General features: G+C 39.7%; 1 protein-coding gene across 4 annotated transcripts in view; it reads right to left on the reverse strand.

The window, feature by feature from the left end:
• bcas3 (BCAS3 microtubule associated cell migration factor) overlaps window positions 1-17391 on the reverse strand; it is a 304415-nt gene that overhangs the window by 202688 nt on the left and 84336 nt on the right. For 3 of the 4 annotated variants that reach the window (XM_055045602.1, XM_055045601.1, XM_055045604.1), the window contains exons 17-20: window positions 13579-13623; window positions 4370-4494; window positions 3959-4124; window positions 3772-3869 (exon numbers count right to left, since the gene is read on the reverse strand). In XM_055045602.1, coding sequence (XP_054901577.1) covers window positions 3772-3869; window positions 3959-4124; window positions 4370-4494; window positions 13579-13623 — 434 coding nt within the window. The remainder of the gene's footprint in view (window positions 1-3771; window positions 3870-3958; window positions 4125-4369; window positions 4495-13578; window positions 13624-17391) is intronic. The other variant, XM_055045603.1, reaches the window with a different exon arrangement.

The raw sequence follows: 17391 nt of genomic DNA on the forward strand, positions 1-17391 counted from the left end.
AGATATATCTATATATATATATAGATATATATATATATAGATATATCTATATAGATATATATAGATTTAGAAAGTGTGAAGTCTAAACCTTCTAATAATGTCAAACACATGTTTAATGTTTAAGCCCAAAGAAATCCAGATGTAATTCTTTTATTTTAGATGTTACAGCTACTTGATGCTGTTGGTCAGTGCGGTGTGCATCACTGCTCACCGTCATATTGCTCTGAGTACAGCCGAAGCATTGCAGCCCAAGACAGGACAGAACCACACATATGAGCCAGTGGTGTGCTATGGATCTTAATAGTCAACAAAATAAACAATAAAAGTTGTTTTGGAAATCAAATGGGAGTCAGTCATCCAGTCATCTAAAAAAGAAGGAATACAATTTTATTTCTAATTTTATTATTATAATTATACAGCACAACGTCGTGATCAAATTTTAAGTCCACATCGCCCGCCCCTAACTGTACTATTCAGTTTTTTAATACAATTTTGAATCGACTTATGATAAAAACTAAAATGATTCTTCACATTTTCACAAATTGTTGCACTTAACATGATTAAAAAAGAGTCAGAAGACAAAATCCAAAACAATGCACAATTGAATCAATAATCAAGCCACCACTGGTCATTGTCTTATTCCTCGACTCTTAATGCTGCAGCAAAGCCAACAATCAGATGCTTTTTTTCACTGTCGGAAGACTAAATAAAGCTACAATTTAAAAGTAAACTAGAAAAACAAATACTAAATAATCTGAAAACACCTTAATGCTTCTGACAGTTTAAACTCAGATGAGCTTGAAGTGGATTTTCTACAACTCCTAACCATCTCCTGATGGCAACATTGTGATGTAGAAACCTGTCGTTTGATGCTGAGATTATGTCTATACTCACATAAAGCATGATGTGAGCTCCAGTCTACTGTCGAGGGACAGAGATGTTTCTGACACACTCTTTATTGACTGTGCAGTAAGTGGTGTTTTGCTGGGCTGAAAGCTGGTAGCCAGTGGCCTGTTAACCGGAGCAGTGAAGCAGGGAGTCAGAACAAGAACAAAGGCTGCCTAGATATTGATGTAGCCCAACCTGCTGGGGCCAGGGGGCTGGGGGCCCGGGGGCCCGGGGCCGGACAGGGTGATCTCCAGGGATAGATAAGGAGCTAACAACCTGATAGATCTGCAGCGCTGGCTGCACAGCGAACAGAGGTGAGCTGTCTTGTCTCGGTTACCTGCTCTCTCCATTTCTCCACTTTCTATCTTTCATGAGCAATCTTCAAATCTTTACTGTACTTGTTTGCCAGACATGTCTGGCTTGGCTCACTCAACCTCTCCACCTGTCCTGCTTCTCACTTTTCTCGTTTGAGAAGTCTTATGGCAGACAGGTGCTGGCATGGTGACAGAGTGGAATAGCTTAGTCATTATATATCATTCAAGGTGTATTTGACTGACAGTTACTTCATTCAGCCAAGCACTGCACTTACCCCATCCTTTCTCTGTCTCTCTTTGATTACTGACCCAGTCATGGCGCCAGGGTCTCTCTTTACCAAACGCCTGATGCTCCAAAGCCTTCACTCCGGCCCCTTTCTCAGAGCAATTAGATCTATTGACAAGGCAAATGTGGCTGGGCTGTCATGGGCCTCAAAGTCCTAAGAGAGCTGGCAAGCAAGCCAGCCAGTCAGCCAGTCTCCACAATTAGCACATTAAATGACAGAGAGAAGCAAGCCTGTGGCCAGAAAGCATAACCTTTGTTTCTGCCACCATCATAGCAGCCAGGCAGGAACTCAGGTGGTAAATTATTCACTAGTTTGTTTGCTCTGGAGCAAAGTTTGTCATGAGGGGAAGAGGTGTCTGAACACATGCTGTGGACTGACGGATAAATATTCATAAGCGAAAATAATCTTGAGAGAAAAGTTTGTCTGAAAAAAAGCACATTCTTGGGATGACTTATTCAGAACTTCCTAATTTTCAGTTATGACACCAGAAGTTCAAAAACATTTTTTTATCTGCCATAAAGGCAGTTTTTAATTGCATACATGAATCTCACGAACAAACAGTAGAAACTACCTGGAGCACTAAAAAGCTGCCCCAAGCCTGCCAGGTTGTAGTGCTGGATCTCATCTCCTTTTGAGTGTACAGTGTGTCTCTCTTGTTTCCTTATCTCTTCAAAGATTTGCTGTGCCTTGCCATCCTCTGCAGCGCTGAGTGCTGCCAGTAGCTGCTACAGATGGACAGGTGGAGATAGTGACCATGAAGTGGCGCCACTGGTGTCTTTTATCTTCCCGTCCTCCAGGCTCCGGTCTGGTCTGACCCTGGGCCTTCCTCTCCTCCTCCCTTCCTATTCCTTTTTCTTGCAAGCTGCATTTTTAATCAGGCTGGGTCATCCAATATAGAGCCATGAGACTGGAGACTATGGCCTGTCAATCAGAAGCTGGCAACCTTTTAACTTCCACAGACAATTTGAAAACAATGTGTCTGCAGCACAACTAGGTTCAGGACAGATTTATTGACACTTTGATTCAACAGTACTCCAGCTTCTTAGCTGTAAAATGTTCCTGTTTTCATGTTTGTTCCTACAATGCAGCATAATGTAATGATTGCTGGCCAATGCAAATCTGACCTAGATAGCTTTTTGTTCTGCGAGTTAGAACAGTGTCTTTTCGGTTTCTTTTCAAAGTACTAATCCGTTTGCTCAGCAAGAGGCACTTGGACAAGCAACTTATGGTGCTGCTGTAATTCCTCCTAAGGTCAAATTGACTCTTTCTCCTGGATCACTTCTCAGCTAGGCTGCCAAGCCCTGGAGGGAGCAGCAGAGGAGAGAGCTGGCAAGGGGACACATGCTGAGAAACAGGATGCTGAGAGTCTCTTTCTGGGTGCAAAGCGCAGAAATGGAAGGTGGCAGTCCAAGAGAAACTCGGTTGTTGGTGGTGTATGGGATGCAGACCCAAAGGGTAAATGGCAAGAGAACAGGAAATGCGTAGGGGGTTGAACAATTATGTTTATAACATCTTGACCTCACATTGCTTCACACTTGGTTGACCATGGGAGTAAAGAACCACAGTGGTTTTATCCGGCTATTGTTAATTGGATGTAAATGTTAATGCAATGAATCTCGCTCATTATGCAGCCAGTTTCAATACTCATGCTGGCCCAGAATGGTGGAAAAAGCTGACGCCCGAACCCGTCACTCCAACGCATTCTCATCGCTCTGACACTATGAGAGACCATTACCACTAATTTGACAAAATATCCTACCAGTAAGACCTGAAGCACTGCAGTACTCAGTGGGTATGAGTCCAAAGATTTGTGTACAGCTACAACTTGGCCTGGGGAACCTACTAAAACTAATTAAACATTTTGAATGCTTATAATTATGGAGTGAGCTCAAAACGCTGTCCTATTCCTGTGGGGGTGGATTGAATCTATGGGTGGCCATCCGTGCTACATGACCTCTAAGACAACAAACCACAGACCTCACTGATGAGCACTTGTTACCGAATATGAGGGAATTTAGGGTGCCAGCTAATTGGTTCGAATGTGGCATTATGAAGGAATTGGCACAGGATATATTCATGGTTGATTGATCTTCCAGCTGACTAACTAGGGTCTGACTACAATGGTTTCTCCTCAGCACGTGGCATTGAGAACACACTGGAAACTGGCTTTCAGCAACACATATAAAAGGTTAGATGCATCAAACCAAAACAAAACATACAAACCGGACAGTTAGCCAAGTCAATACCGATGTTGATGTAAAGAGAACAACTGTGAAACCTACCAGCGAGAAGATACTGGTAGTACTGAACCAGATCCGAGGCTAGCACCAACGGGTGGTTGGAGCTGAAAGGTGGCTGCAACTCGTTCCACTGCGGAGTCCTACATGAGAAGTGCCATAATCCAACATGAATCCATAGAAACAAGATTCTAACACATTTTGGAAGAGAAAGTGGAACATAAGCTGTTACCTGGCTAAGGTCCAGCATGCTCTGGGAGATGTGTTCAGCTCCAGCGGAGTCTCGTCGCTAATCTTTTGTGCAGTGCTAATTGGCCGAGGCTCCAGGACATGCTCCACCACATTACCATAGCAACTGATTATGTACAGTGAGTCCACAACTGACTGCCGGGACTGATCTGTGACAATGTTGTGAAGCAAAGTCATGAATAACACACAACAGACCTGTCAAATGTTCTGGTCAATTTCTATAGTGCCAATTCCCAATAAATGTCGTCTCAAGGCACTTTGCAAATAATAATTTCAATTCAACCAGACATTCTAATGGGTCTTAATTACCAAGAAGTGCACTAAGCTCAAAAGTAGTTTGAAAAGTGTCTATGGAGGGTAAAACTTCTGTGCATCCTGGGTTTGACTCAAATACCTTTCTCTCTCTTTATGTTTGGATTTGTGAGGAACCAGGAGCGGGACGAGGCAAAGATGGCAGCAACGCAAAACTCTCCTCCATTGGATTTGCTCGGAGAGATCTGGGGTGGTGGTTTAGCTTTGCTTCAAGAGGAAGAAAGAATTGAAAAGTTTAGCCAAGGTAAGGGAAATACAACTTATTTACCAAAATGCTACTGTTTTTTTGTTTTTTTATTGCAGTAAAGTAGTTTGTTTTCAAAAGGCTAAAATGTCATGTGGAGTTAATTTCAACTGAACAATATCTGAACTGTTGCATTACACTCTTTTCATTGGGATCCGAAGTTGGACCCTTTGTCTCCTTTAAAATGGAATGAAATATGATCACAAATCAAACAAAAATATCTTATAATTTTATGGACTCTAGTAACCATGGTTCCTTACAGTAGACTTTTTATTGAATACCAAAAAATAGTGTAAATCATTGGTGTCCTCAAGGGCCAGTGTCCTGCAACTTTTAGATGAGCCTCTGCTGCACCACACCTGAATAGAATAAATAGGTCATTAGCAAGGCTCTGGAGAACTTATCTACACAATAAGGAGGTAATTAAGCCATATCATTCCAGTGTTATTTTATATGTGGCACATCTAAACACTGGATTCCATATCCTAATCAGATGAAACATCCTGCAGCCTCATTTCATATCCAAAACTTTAAAAGTATAGCATGGCGAAGGGATGGAATAATCCACAACCTAATGACAATCTGCATTTATCCCAAGATTACATGAAATACAGGAAAAATATAAAGGACAGCCTGTAATACCAAAAGAGGGATTTAGAAATAAATAAATAAAGCATGTTGGCAAGTATGTGGGAGGTGCAGAGTCACAGTAATAATAGTTTACCATGCAAAGGAAGGAGCAGGGGAAAATTGAAAAGTATCTATTAAATACGACACATTTTAGGATGACTACTTTATATAAGTGGAAATAAAATATTAAAAACGTAAAAAAAAAAATGAAAGAAATGAGAGACTGGCATGCATGGAGTGAAATAGCTCTCTTTCATTTTTAACAAAACCACAGAAGAGGAAACCCCCCTCCCTATTTCTGCTTCTATCACCTTTCAACATCTAGGCATTTTTCTTTAGAGAACAGCTCCTGCTCAGTTAGATAAGATGAAGACTATGTAATTTCCAAGTACAACAGCAGAACAACAAACTGGTTCTCCCATTTTAGTTGGAGATCTCTGCAACCAACTTACCCTAGTTCTTAACCGGTGGCATGTTAGGGGCAGGAGCTCACGTGGATAAAAAGGACAGTTGTGTGGCACATGGAACTGCTGGCTGCCTTAGTAGTGTGAGATTTTTTTCCCACACAGGCATCATGTATATATACCTAGTTCAAATCATATGCGGTCTTGGGAAAAAAAAAACCCAAAAAGAAAACAAGATTTCAGAAGTGCTTTTCTTGTCCAGAGGAAAATTGTCAGGTGCTCTAGCACCTCCTTGTGTTTATCTGTTCCTACCTATGTATAAGTTTATTGCTCTCACTACTCAATCTGACAGTTATGGGATGTCTACAAGTATATTATACAAAAATTATATGAAAAAAATATAGTATACCTATAGACATCCCATAACTGTCAGACTGGGTAGAGAGAGCAATACTTTTTTTTTCATGTCATTTTTGTTTTCTGAACATGGATTGGACAAAGTTCTATGATATTAAACTTCTCCACATTTTTTTCCTTGACCTGTCTGCTGTTTTTCTTGCTTCCTCAATGACACTCTTTGTTCTCTAAAAAAAGAGAAAGGTTGATTCCAAAAAAAAAGACAAACAGGTGAGCTAATTCTGTGACTTTTGAGGAAATTTGTTGCATTGGGTTTTATTTGAGGGTAGAATAGTAAAATGAAGAAGATTGCATGCATACCACCCTTTTGTCAATAACTGAACAATGAAAAACCACCTGGTAGTCCTGCAATACTTTGTGTTCTATCAAAAAATAATTCCTTACAAAAAGCTTTGAAGGCTACTTATAAAATGACAGAATCTACTTTTACAAGATGATGTAAAGCCATTTAGCTTAGCCTACAGATCTTACCTTAAAGTACAAGACCTACAAACGCTCTGGTTATCACTGAAACTCACAAACATGTCTGAGCTGCGTGGTCTGTTTTACTTTGGGAGAAATTTATTAGGAAGCTATAGGATTATTTAGCATGTCATTACTGCTTCATAGAAAGTGGACTTTCAACGGGTCGCCCATACGGTTGCAATCAAACAACAGTAGCAAGATCTGGTATTACTGTGAACATTACTTAGAACAAACCCGAACAGAGAAAAGTGTTTGCTGCTGATCAGTCTAGAAGTGGACTATCTGGTGTTACACTCTTCCTCAGCTCTGCTGAACTCTGACCTTTAAATAGAACACTATAATGAAAATAAGTTCTTGTAAGTCCTTGAGTGACAGTCACTCAAGGACTTACAAAAATAATTGAAAACATGTAGTTGACAACAACTACACCGCATGCATATAATAAATGTAGCTGAAGATCTTCTTTATCTTCTTTTGGTGTAGGTAGTTGCAAAAACTAACTTCAGATATAAACATATCATTATTTTTTTGGGGATAAATTATTAAAAATTAAACAAAGATGGAAGCAAAAAGAGGATAGTTCATTCTGGTTTTCAGTACCCATTTACTGGAGGAAGCAGGTACTACTTCAATGTGCTTCTGATGCTTTCCTGCAGATTAGTTTTGGTTCTCCATCAAGCATTGTTGTATTGAAGGTAGAGTCCTGTGTTGGGCAAAATTTCCTGAATTTGAAAGTTGAATTAGGTAAAATCAACTTTTTGAGCTTTATATTATGTTACATTAGTCCCTTAACAAAAACCCACCTGGACTGTTACTTTGGTTCATTCATGTATGGTTGAGTAATCCTTGAATTTCCCATGACACACATTCAGGGGTGCCTAAATGCTTTCTGTCACAAAGTCCCCCCTATTTCAACAAAGCTACGACTGTTTCCACAAAGCTCTTTCTTGAAGATGCAGTCTCCAGGTGAGCTTCTGCCTCACATAGCACCCCTTCCCTCTGTGGGATCCCATATCCTCACACGTGATTGGCCACAAGGCTGCCATCCCAATCAGAACAAAGTTCTACAGTGAGCAGAGCGGTTACACTCAGGACGAGAACTGAGCAGTTAAAGGGAAAAAAAGTGAGGCGACGGCTCCCTTGCTCTCTCTTTTTTCTCTCCATTTCTCAAATGTTGTGCTGCTTGCTATGCTGTTGTGTTCTGGAAATACACAATAAACCACTATAAATACTGAAACAATTTGTTAATTAATTAATTAATTTTTTTTTACATTTGGGTACATCACTCTCACAACATCAAATATTCTGGGACAATTATTATTTATTCATTCATTTATTTATTTATTTATTTATTTTGTTCATTTACTCAACTACATGAACTGTGTTCAATATCTGCACAGTGCTCTAACAATGACCAAACAGCTGTTTCCTTTGTTCTGAAGTGAGGTTCAGGTAAACAAACAATAGAACTTAATAAAAGATGGAATGAAACCTTAAGGTGAACAATAAACCCTGGAGGTGGAGAAAGTGTGTCTAATTGTTGAAGGGACTTTCACAATTCAGGACGCTGAAAGAGCAGTTGCTGGTAAAAGTCTCTTTCTGCTACCTCCCTACAGACTGTCAGCACCTCATAAATTAGCCCCTGGATACAAAGGGAAGTTGATGCCTTTGTTTGCCTGCTGTATGAAAGAGCGATCTGGAAAAATGAAGTAGTGATAGTAGTCCCAGGAAAGACCATGGTACAAGATCTAGGCTTTCATTTATTAGTGCTGGGCCAAGAGAAGAAGGATGAATAACCTCATATACATAGTAAGCCTTGTCTATAACAGGAAGAGAGGGAAAGAGAGGAAGTTGAACTCAGGATATTGCTCTGGCTGACTTTAGTTTGTTCATGTCCTCTCCTTCCACAGATCCAGATTTGCTTCAAAGCATCCAGAGGACAAAACACATAGTAAACCGGCCATAAAATAATAAAGTTTTAGGGGCTTCTTTTTTACCTCTAAATGCATACTTCATTTTCTCAGTATTGCTTAATTGATTCAGGCCAATATTTAAACATTCATACAGCAGAAAATCTGAAAGGAAGTATGAGGAAAACTAAGAATATTCAATGTGTGGCATATGTTTAAACACCTTAAAAATTTGAGAATCAGTACATTACAATGGAAATAGGTGGATGCATGTACAATTGGCAATCAGCATAAGAAAACCAGGAATCCCCTCAAACAGGGCAACTGAACATCATGTTCATGACTTTGGGACCAAGTTATTTTTTTGGCAGAGTTCATTTTCTAAAAACCAGCTGTTCCATTTCTTTTATTTCTGGAAAATATGTTAGACTCTCAAAGGCTGTGCGGTTCGCTGGTTTCTATAACCCATGGTACACAAATCAGCTCATGTCGGGTTCAAGGCTCAAGAGGTCAGAAACTGCAGAATATTCCACATATGGACTTAGAATTTAGACTGGACGATGTTTTTTGAAATAATTAGAAGATGTAAATGCTCACAATGTAAACTTAGAAATTAAAGTTAGATTCTCTTAAGCAGCTTGACAAATGATTGACTATGAAAGCCAAATAAATACAAAACATGTATGGAGTACTAGAGCTTAGTGTTTGGAGCAATTCATGATATACTGACCAATATTGCAACCACATCTAATGTGTAAATACATAAATAATCACACCATGTATATACTTAGAAGTCTCCAACAGCAGGCTATAACACTGGCTCCCTACTGTGGTTTCATAGCCTCTTTGAAGAGCCCTCAGCTAGCACCAAGCCTGCCAACAGGAGTGAAGATCACAGCTTGGTTCCTTTCTCATCTGGGTAGAGTGGCCACTAAAATACATTCATCTGCATTTTAAATCATACGTTTGCTCTTGATCTCACTGGAAGTGGCTTGAACTGTTGAGGTTTCTGCCCTTGTGACTAAAAAGTGCAGCTCCAGGGCTTCATTCTCCTCTCCGTATGGAACATACGGTTTATGAAGTACGCCACTGGTGCAGTAATGGGTAAACCAACAGCTCAAAGTTACAAAAAAATGTAACTCAATATTGGCAAATTAGGAACATAAATATATACTGCAATGGAACTGGGTGCAGAGGGAACCAGATGTTTCTAAACAAATGGCTAATCTTTCTGTCCGTCCTTCTCCTTTTTGTAACATGGACTTTAGAGGGGAGGCAAATCAATTTTTTTTCTTTGCAACTTTAATTCACTGAAAAGACTACTCACATGTCGTTTCCACTTTTAATTTCACAAATGAGGCCTCTTGACTGAGCTAATAGCTTTTCCTCAGGGGCATAATTCAATCTGCGACATCAACCATCAAAGTCCCTTCGCATTACTATGTCCGGAGCTAACATGAGGCGCCGCTCAGGAGGAGCGGGAGGGAGATGGGGGGTGCACGACTGCATGTCCAGTGGCAGCCTTCATTTATTTTCAGTCGTCGTCACAGTAAACAATTATAACACAACTTACTTCGTTAGTCATCCAGTTTTAAAGGAGCTGTATGGCTTATTTAATAGTTATCAGCAAAGGAGACTGCACAAAGAAAGGAAAAAAAAAGAAGAGAATGCGAGCAGTCATGTGGAGGACACATCCTTCAACGTAACATTAATTATTTTACTACAGCTCTTGGAAAAAAAAGGGAGCCTTGAGACTCTGTTGAGCATATTGCACTATTGACAACTGCTTAGGAAACGCAGAGGAGAAAATTGGAAAACAGCCATTAAAACTTTAAGGATACTTTTATTTTTTTCTTTCATCTGTTTTGGGGTCTAAAATCCAGAGTGCCTTACAAGAAGCCCAAAAAATGGACAATGCACTGCTACAGTTCATTCAGGCTATTCAGAAAACAAGATGTTTTTTCATTTGTTCAAATTTGATCCAAAAGTAGTTATTTTGAGTAGAGGGACTCAAAACTGCTAAGGATGTGTAGCACTGAAAATCTATATGGTCCGAGGGTCCAGATTAGCTAGATGCTGAATGAAGGCAGAAAGAAAAAAAATTTCAATTAAAAAGTATGAGTGACTGGCCACAACAAAAGGAGAAACCCAAGACTTGGAGAAGGCACCACATGCTATTCATTTTCTAAAGTGAATGGAGTCAGCAGGGAGGAGCAGGAGAGCAGGGAGCCGGGAAGGGAAAAGTTCACTTCACTGAACCACTCAATCATCTCTCCATAAGTGACTCTGTCATAATGGGGCTTCCTTTAAAAGCTTGTAAGCATCTGATTTCACGAGGCAGTGTTGACAAGAGACTTAGCTTCAGCTCATCCCAAAGAAAGAAAAAAAAAAAGAATGACGTTCCTGTGCTTTTAAAATAACTCTGAAAACCGGGAGAGCTCACTCATTGCTCCAGATCCCCATCATCTTTTATTTTAATCACATTTAGTTGTTTTCATTTCATTTTTATTTTTTGACACAATAATAACTTGATAGGAACTCTGAAGATTACATAAGGTGATGCTTTGGATGAATATTATTAAAAGATGATGCTTATGTTGGATAAGGAGGAAGTGTTTTATTTACATTTTAAATCATCCACAATGATGTTCAGGAACTAAAAATATTCACCAATAGGCACAATGTAACACTATGTAAACATATCATTTCACAAATTAAGTATTTGTGATAAATACTGCACTAAATCAAAGGAATAGTGAGGACATTTTTAAGTAGGGTTCTGTGGAAGAATCTTACCAGTTAGTGGTAGACAGTTGTCTGAATTGATACACTTTCAAAGTGGTTCATTGAATGAATATTTCATACACCATTAAAATGGCATGTTTGACACTTTTTTTTAAGAAGCATAGAGATATAGACCATTCAAAATGTCTTTCATCTGTGATGAGCAAATAAATATTTTGTATTTGTGCTAAATCAAAGTAATAAATAAATCACAGATAACACAACTGATTGTTTGTAGGCTTTATTACTTTAGCATCAGTAAGAATATTTTTTACTTTAATGTTTTAAATAAATGTCAGATATTAGAATATATGAGCAAGTGCTGAGTTAAGAGTTTTCTACTTCTGATGACTATATAGTATTTCTATGTTATAATCTTGTAGAGTACAGAGTTATCATCCATTGATGTCAAAACCCACTGGACTGTGCACGTTGCCTGCAGAATGCAAGAAAGAATAACTGTTTAGACTATTTACAATTATGCCAATAACATAATTTACAACTCGCCATCAGCACAGGTCACATCTCTTCACCTGTTACTTGCTGCAGAGGTTGGAGGTTTTATATTTAGTACAGTGTCTCACCTCACACTGCCTCCTGCTGAGCCTGCTACTCTTTTGATTTCGTCATTTATTCAGTCACCTGCATGTAACGCCTAAGCATCATTAAAATGGATCTCATTCATCAATGTCTGTTTGGTACCATAACGTATTTTGTCATCTGCCATGTTTACCAACAAATAATCCTTCTGTATGTTCATTATTATTGTTGATCTGATTTTTTATTAAACATATTTTAACCCTTTTGGACCTTTTGTGTGACAGACAATCTGCATGAAAAGATCGCTACAGTGTACAGAAAATGGAGTGGGAAGCCATTTGTTCTCTCTACTTGCTTTCATCCATTCATGTTGAAGATTTGTATATTTTGGTAAAGATAATAGGTTTATGTGTTCACTAGGGTAATTAGAAAACCCAGCTGCTATGCATCGCTTAGGCATCCATTACAGCATTCACCTGAAAAAGCTGATAATGAAGAAAAACAAACAACTTGCTAACAAAGGTAGCTCACTACATGTTATCTCTTTACCAGTTAGTGGTAGACAGTTGTCTGAATTGATACACTTTCAAAGTGGTTCATTGAATGAATATTTCATACACCATTAAAATGGCATGTTTGACACTTTTTTTTAAAGAATACTACATATTTGTTGCCCCGACTTTCCCCTTATGACAATCAGAACGTTCACGGTTCCAAGATCCCAAACAGCTGACTTGGCGTAACCCTGAGTCCAGTGAACATTGGAGATAGTATGCTGAAACAACATGAATGTTTATTCAACATTTCATGCAAGAGGTACACTCAGAAATGATAAGGATAGAAATTGCTATTGTAGTTGATACACCCGGTAACTTTTGAGCTTGGATTTAAATTGTATCTAAGTTATGAAAAAAAAATCAACTATGTGAATGATATAACTTCATACCGGCAACGTCTGCATAGTTCCAACATCTTATCAGTGACACTTTTAATACCAATTCAAACCACATCACACTTTTTGGAGGTTTGTAAAGATCCTTTGTATTTGTATCAGAACAAATCTGAACAGATGAATGTCAATGCATACACCAGGAAAAGAAAAAACTGCATATGGCTCATACATATTATGAGTAATTATAAACGTGATACCAGAATGGTAGCATTAAGATTGGCCTACACACAATACATGAAAATCAAATCGAGAACATTTGGTTCACTTGTTGCTGTCTGTTGAGGAATTTTCCAAGCGAAAAGCACACATCTCCGAAAACCATCGAGCCACACAACACACTGAGAATCACACCACATTATGACAAGGCAGAACTGCTGCGTGCAAACACACATCCAATGGAAAAAAATGAAACCAAACAAAATCTGAACAACATGTGTTTTACACAAAAGCGTCATTCTTGGAAAAACACTGTGGAGGGTCTACACAAAGGCAACGAACAGAGGAGAAGCCAGCAATGCCATTTTCTAAAGGGTGGCACAAAGGGGCCACACAGCAGCCAGCCCAGAGGGCCCTGAGGCCTGAAAATGTCCCCTGAAATTACTGTCAATGAAACAGTTACCATCTCCTTTTAAGAAATATTAGACATTAAACAAAAATGAATACACTTATCAGGCAGTATAACTTCATCTAGTGCCACTATTTGTCATACAATACAAAAGGTGTGCAAGCCAACACCAAAAATGCAAAAGGAGAGGGGGAAAAATATGCCTCTTTGGAATTTTCCCCTTTGAGAAATGAAAATAAAAATGTCAAGATGAGTTTCAAAAATCCACAAGGCACGTAAAACAAACAAACAAAAGAAAAAAACAACAAAGGAGGCAAGTTTGGTAGAGAGTATTGCTGCATGCTGCTGATGGAGTCAACGAGGGGAAAAGCAAAACTCACCATGGAGTTTTAATGGCAAAACATCCCGCCCCAAAGAGGTAAGGTCTTCATGAGAGAGAGGGAGAGAGGCGTGGTGGGAGAATCAAGGGTGTGGGGACACAGAGATAGATGGAAAACCTATTATTAAACTAGCACACCTGACCAAACACACTTTTCACATTACACACTTTTTGACATGTCTGTTTAAGTGCACCTGAGGCAGGAAACAGAATGTCTGAGCACCAACATGGATCTGAAAACCTGCAGGATGGTTGGAGGATTCATCTGCTCAAGCTGCTCTGTAAACACTGAGATTTACTTTACAGACAGAACATGTCCACAGTTAGAGGGGTGAAGTGGAGCAGCAACCTTTTTTTGACATGTGTCACTTTATTTTCCTTTCATTTGTCTCACTTTGTTTTTCATTTTTATGAATTGCATTCATTCTCACAGTCGTGTTGGATTGTACCATGCAAATACAGTAAAGATGGGAAAAATGTGGACTGCAGATAAAGAACAAGTCTGAAGAGTTTACTCAATTTGTATAACAACTGGGGACACCAGTAAAACTAACAGGACTCATGCATTGTTGAAACAAGGAGCTGTGTGTTTGCAAGCAGCATCTTTTTTTAGAGCAACTGTATATTTATGGCAGAGCATGGCCTTTTGGAAGATAGGGTTTGGGCAAATGTGTATCCACTGTGAATATGTTAACAAATATGCAACGTGTGTGCGTGTGCGTGTGTGTGTGTGTGTGTGCCCGTGTGTCCAGGAGTCATCCAGAGTTGAGTGTGTCTTTTTCAGGGTACATTGCTGTCCGTCAGTCTGTGAGTGTGTTTCTGGTGTTTACAAGACATCAGGAGTAGGAGTGTGTTCCTGTGTTTATTCTGCGTAGCCAGAGATAGTGACAGAGCTCTGTAAACAGTTTACAGTAAATAAGTCTCTTTCCCTACAGCAATAAAGATCCAATGAGACTGAACTCTGTCCCCGCGAGCCACCCTCCCCAGTCCTGAAAAAAAGGATCCCCCAGCCAACTAAAGCACTCTGCAGCCCTTCTTTATTTTATCGCTCTCATCGCATCCGCCTGGGCCCTCCCAGTGATAGCACACAGTGTCCAATTAGACCTGGTGCATGAATATGGAGGGAGATGTTCCTCTGGGAGATGCAGAGCAACTTTTGGCTGTGGAACGTTTTACTCCTGGAGCGCAAGTTGACAAATGAACACAGTGGTAGGTTTAACAGAGACCACTGGTTTATCTACTCTACTGCTGAGACTACTGACCCCACCGAGCCCCTATTTGGGTCTCCAACAGTGAAAATGGAGAGACACCGATGGAAGACATCTATGTGGAAATGGGTCAAATAGGCTTTAGATTGACCCCACATGAACCAGAAAGCCTGAGAAATATATATAATAATACATGCACTGGAAAGTAAATATATGGCAACTGTTGGAACAAAGTAAAAGTGTAAAGTCAAACTTCCTATGTTTGTCTTTGAGTATGACTTTCTTCCAGCCACTCTTCAGTTAAATCCACATTAAAGAGGAGTTGATAGTCGCCATGTCAGTAGATTCTCAGACCTGAGGAGTGAATCTCTGCAACTCCCCCCGAGCTACCATGGACCTCTCAGCTGCTGCTCTGATTAATTCTCTTGTAATTTGAAATTTGCAGCCATCACTATTTTCTATTGATGGCTTGAAAAAGTTAAGTTTATCTATCTAGCACCGTTTATACACAGGTCTGTCTAAAATGCTTCACATGAAATCAACAAAAGACATGAGATGTAAGTCTGTGCTCTGTGAGATGTGGAAAGCCTGCGGTACCATTTTAAATGGCTCAACAACTTTGTCGTCTTCCTGTTTGCTGTGTTTATTGTGAACAACTTTACCTTTGTTGCCATTTTAGCAGAGAAACAGAGGCACTACTGCTTCTGGTTTTCTCTACTATTAACAACTGAACAACATTCAATTGTTAATAGAATGTTGTTCTATTAGAGGAAGCACAAACCTGTAAGACGTTTCTAGAAAAAAAGACTTTACCATGGTCAGCTGCCGATGACCAAATGCGGGTAAAAGTATGAAGAGAGATGTAAATTGACAATTTGAACAGAAAAAAAAAAGCATTAATTTTGAACTCCTGTTCACGGAAGGAGTGGCTGTCTGGCATATAGACTGATGCATATCTATGGGACAAAAAAGTACATAATTCAAAATATTTTTTATTGACCATGTGAGAGACATGACCAAGAACAGATTGAGGAAGAGACTGACGGCGTGAAGAAGACTTTGTCTAATTCAGAAAATAAAAACACATTTGTTCCATAAGATGGGGGATTTCACTGCACTTGTATTTTATTGCTCATAATTTTTAAAAATACATTAGAATCAATTCGAAATCAGCATGAGCAGGTCATAAGATACCAAAATCTAACTTTTAGTTTACAAAAATACAAATCACATTCCATTTCTTAAGCACACATTTTTTGTGTGCTTAAGATTCTAAACCAACTGTAAGTTCTTTCAAATAAAAAAAGAGCAAATTTTCTCAGAACTTTTAACCTTAAATGTAGTCATTCTGGGAAACGTGTCCATCATTTTGAGTGAGTGATGATGAGTGATGATGCTCAACACTTCAATGTTGATAAAAAAGGCCCAGTGATCCCATGGTACATCCCTGACATTTGTGGAAAAAGACTCCAACTGGTCACCATTTGGTAATGGGTGTTAAGACAGCTATTTACTGACCGCAGGCAGAAGAAAGAGAGAAAAGAGAGTGTGTTTCTGACCTCTGAGGGCAATGACCCCACTCTCAGAGAATAATCATTCACACATTTAACTCCTAACCCAATGGCCCTAAGAGCAGCACATGAGCCATTAAAACATTGAGGGAAGTGAGGTGATTTGTGAAAATGTTTTTCTGCCATGTGGGCATGGCCTTCTTAAAGCTGCTTTTTAGCTCTGGCCTCAGCCAGGCGGTGGAAGACAATGGCTCAGTGCAGTGCTGGCTCTTAAACACGTATTATTGTAAGCTGAGGGCACATCTGTGACAGGTCACAGGGTCTCATTTGTTCTTTTGCTGCCATGTTTCTCGTCACCCCGCCTGCACTTGATATGCATTTGCCTGAAAATGTTATCGCAGGGATTTGCTCCATGGTGCTGCTTTGCTTCGCGTGTGACAATCTCTCCATTTAGATTTTCATTTGTCTGTGTTAAATTCAGACAGTGTGTAGATGGGATAAGTGTGCTGTACTGTGTGTGCAAATCCCACATGTGACTCTGACTGGCATTTTGACAAGTTAAATCTTGCATTATTGGACTGCGTTGTCCGTCAAGCTTCCTGTCGATATTATTCTCACCGGGAGAGACTCCTGATCATTATTCTGAGACTGAACTAACCGCGATTCAAGCTTTAGGAAAAACTAACAGAAAACATGAGGCCGGGTCGCAACTACACACCTCTCAGACTTTGGAACTTCAAGCGAACTGTGAGGACTAGCAGATGCTTGGCTGCGTTCCTCTGCTGCCTGACACGGCCTCGTCTGCAGCGGGGTTATCAGGCGGATGCTGAGCCACATCCGACTCTACCTCCCTGCTCTGACACGGGGTGAGCACAAAAACTACATCAAAAGACAAGCGCGCTCTGTGTGAACTTGTGGAGGGTTTCTTTCATGTCAGAAACCGAGGACAAACAGCACCATCTCCGGTACATTGGTGGTCTCTGGGACCGCCGATGTCTCTATTAAGACATCCTTGCAGCCTGCCTGGTCACACAAAAAAGAGGGCAAAGGTTTCCACAGATTGTGTGTTGGTGTTTGTGTGTCACGGCACAGTGA

The sequence above is a fragment of the Poeciliopsis prolifica genome, unplaced genomic scaffold, assembly GCF_027474105.1.
Source record: "Poeciliopsis prolifica strain line A6 unplaced genomic scaffold, Auburn_PproV2 SCAFFOLD022, whole genome shotgun sequence".
NCBI classification, from domain to species: Eukaryota; Metazoa; Chordata; class Actinopteri; order Cyprinodontiformes; family Poeciliidae; genus Poeciliopsis; species Poeciliopsis prolifica.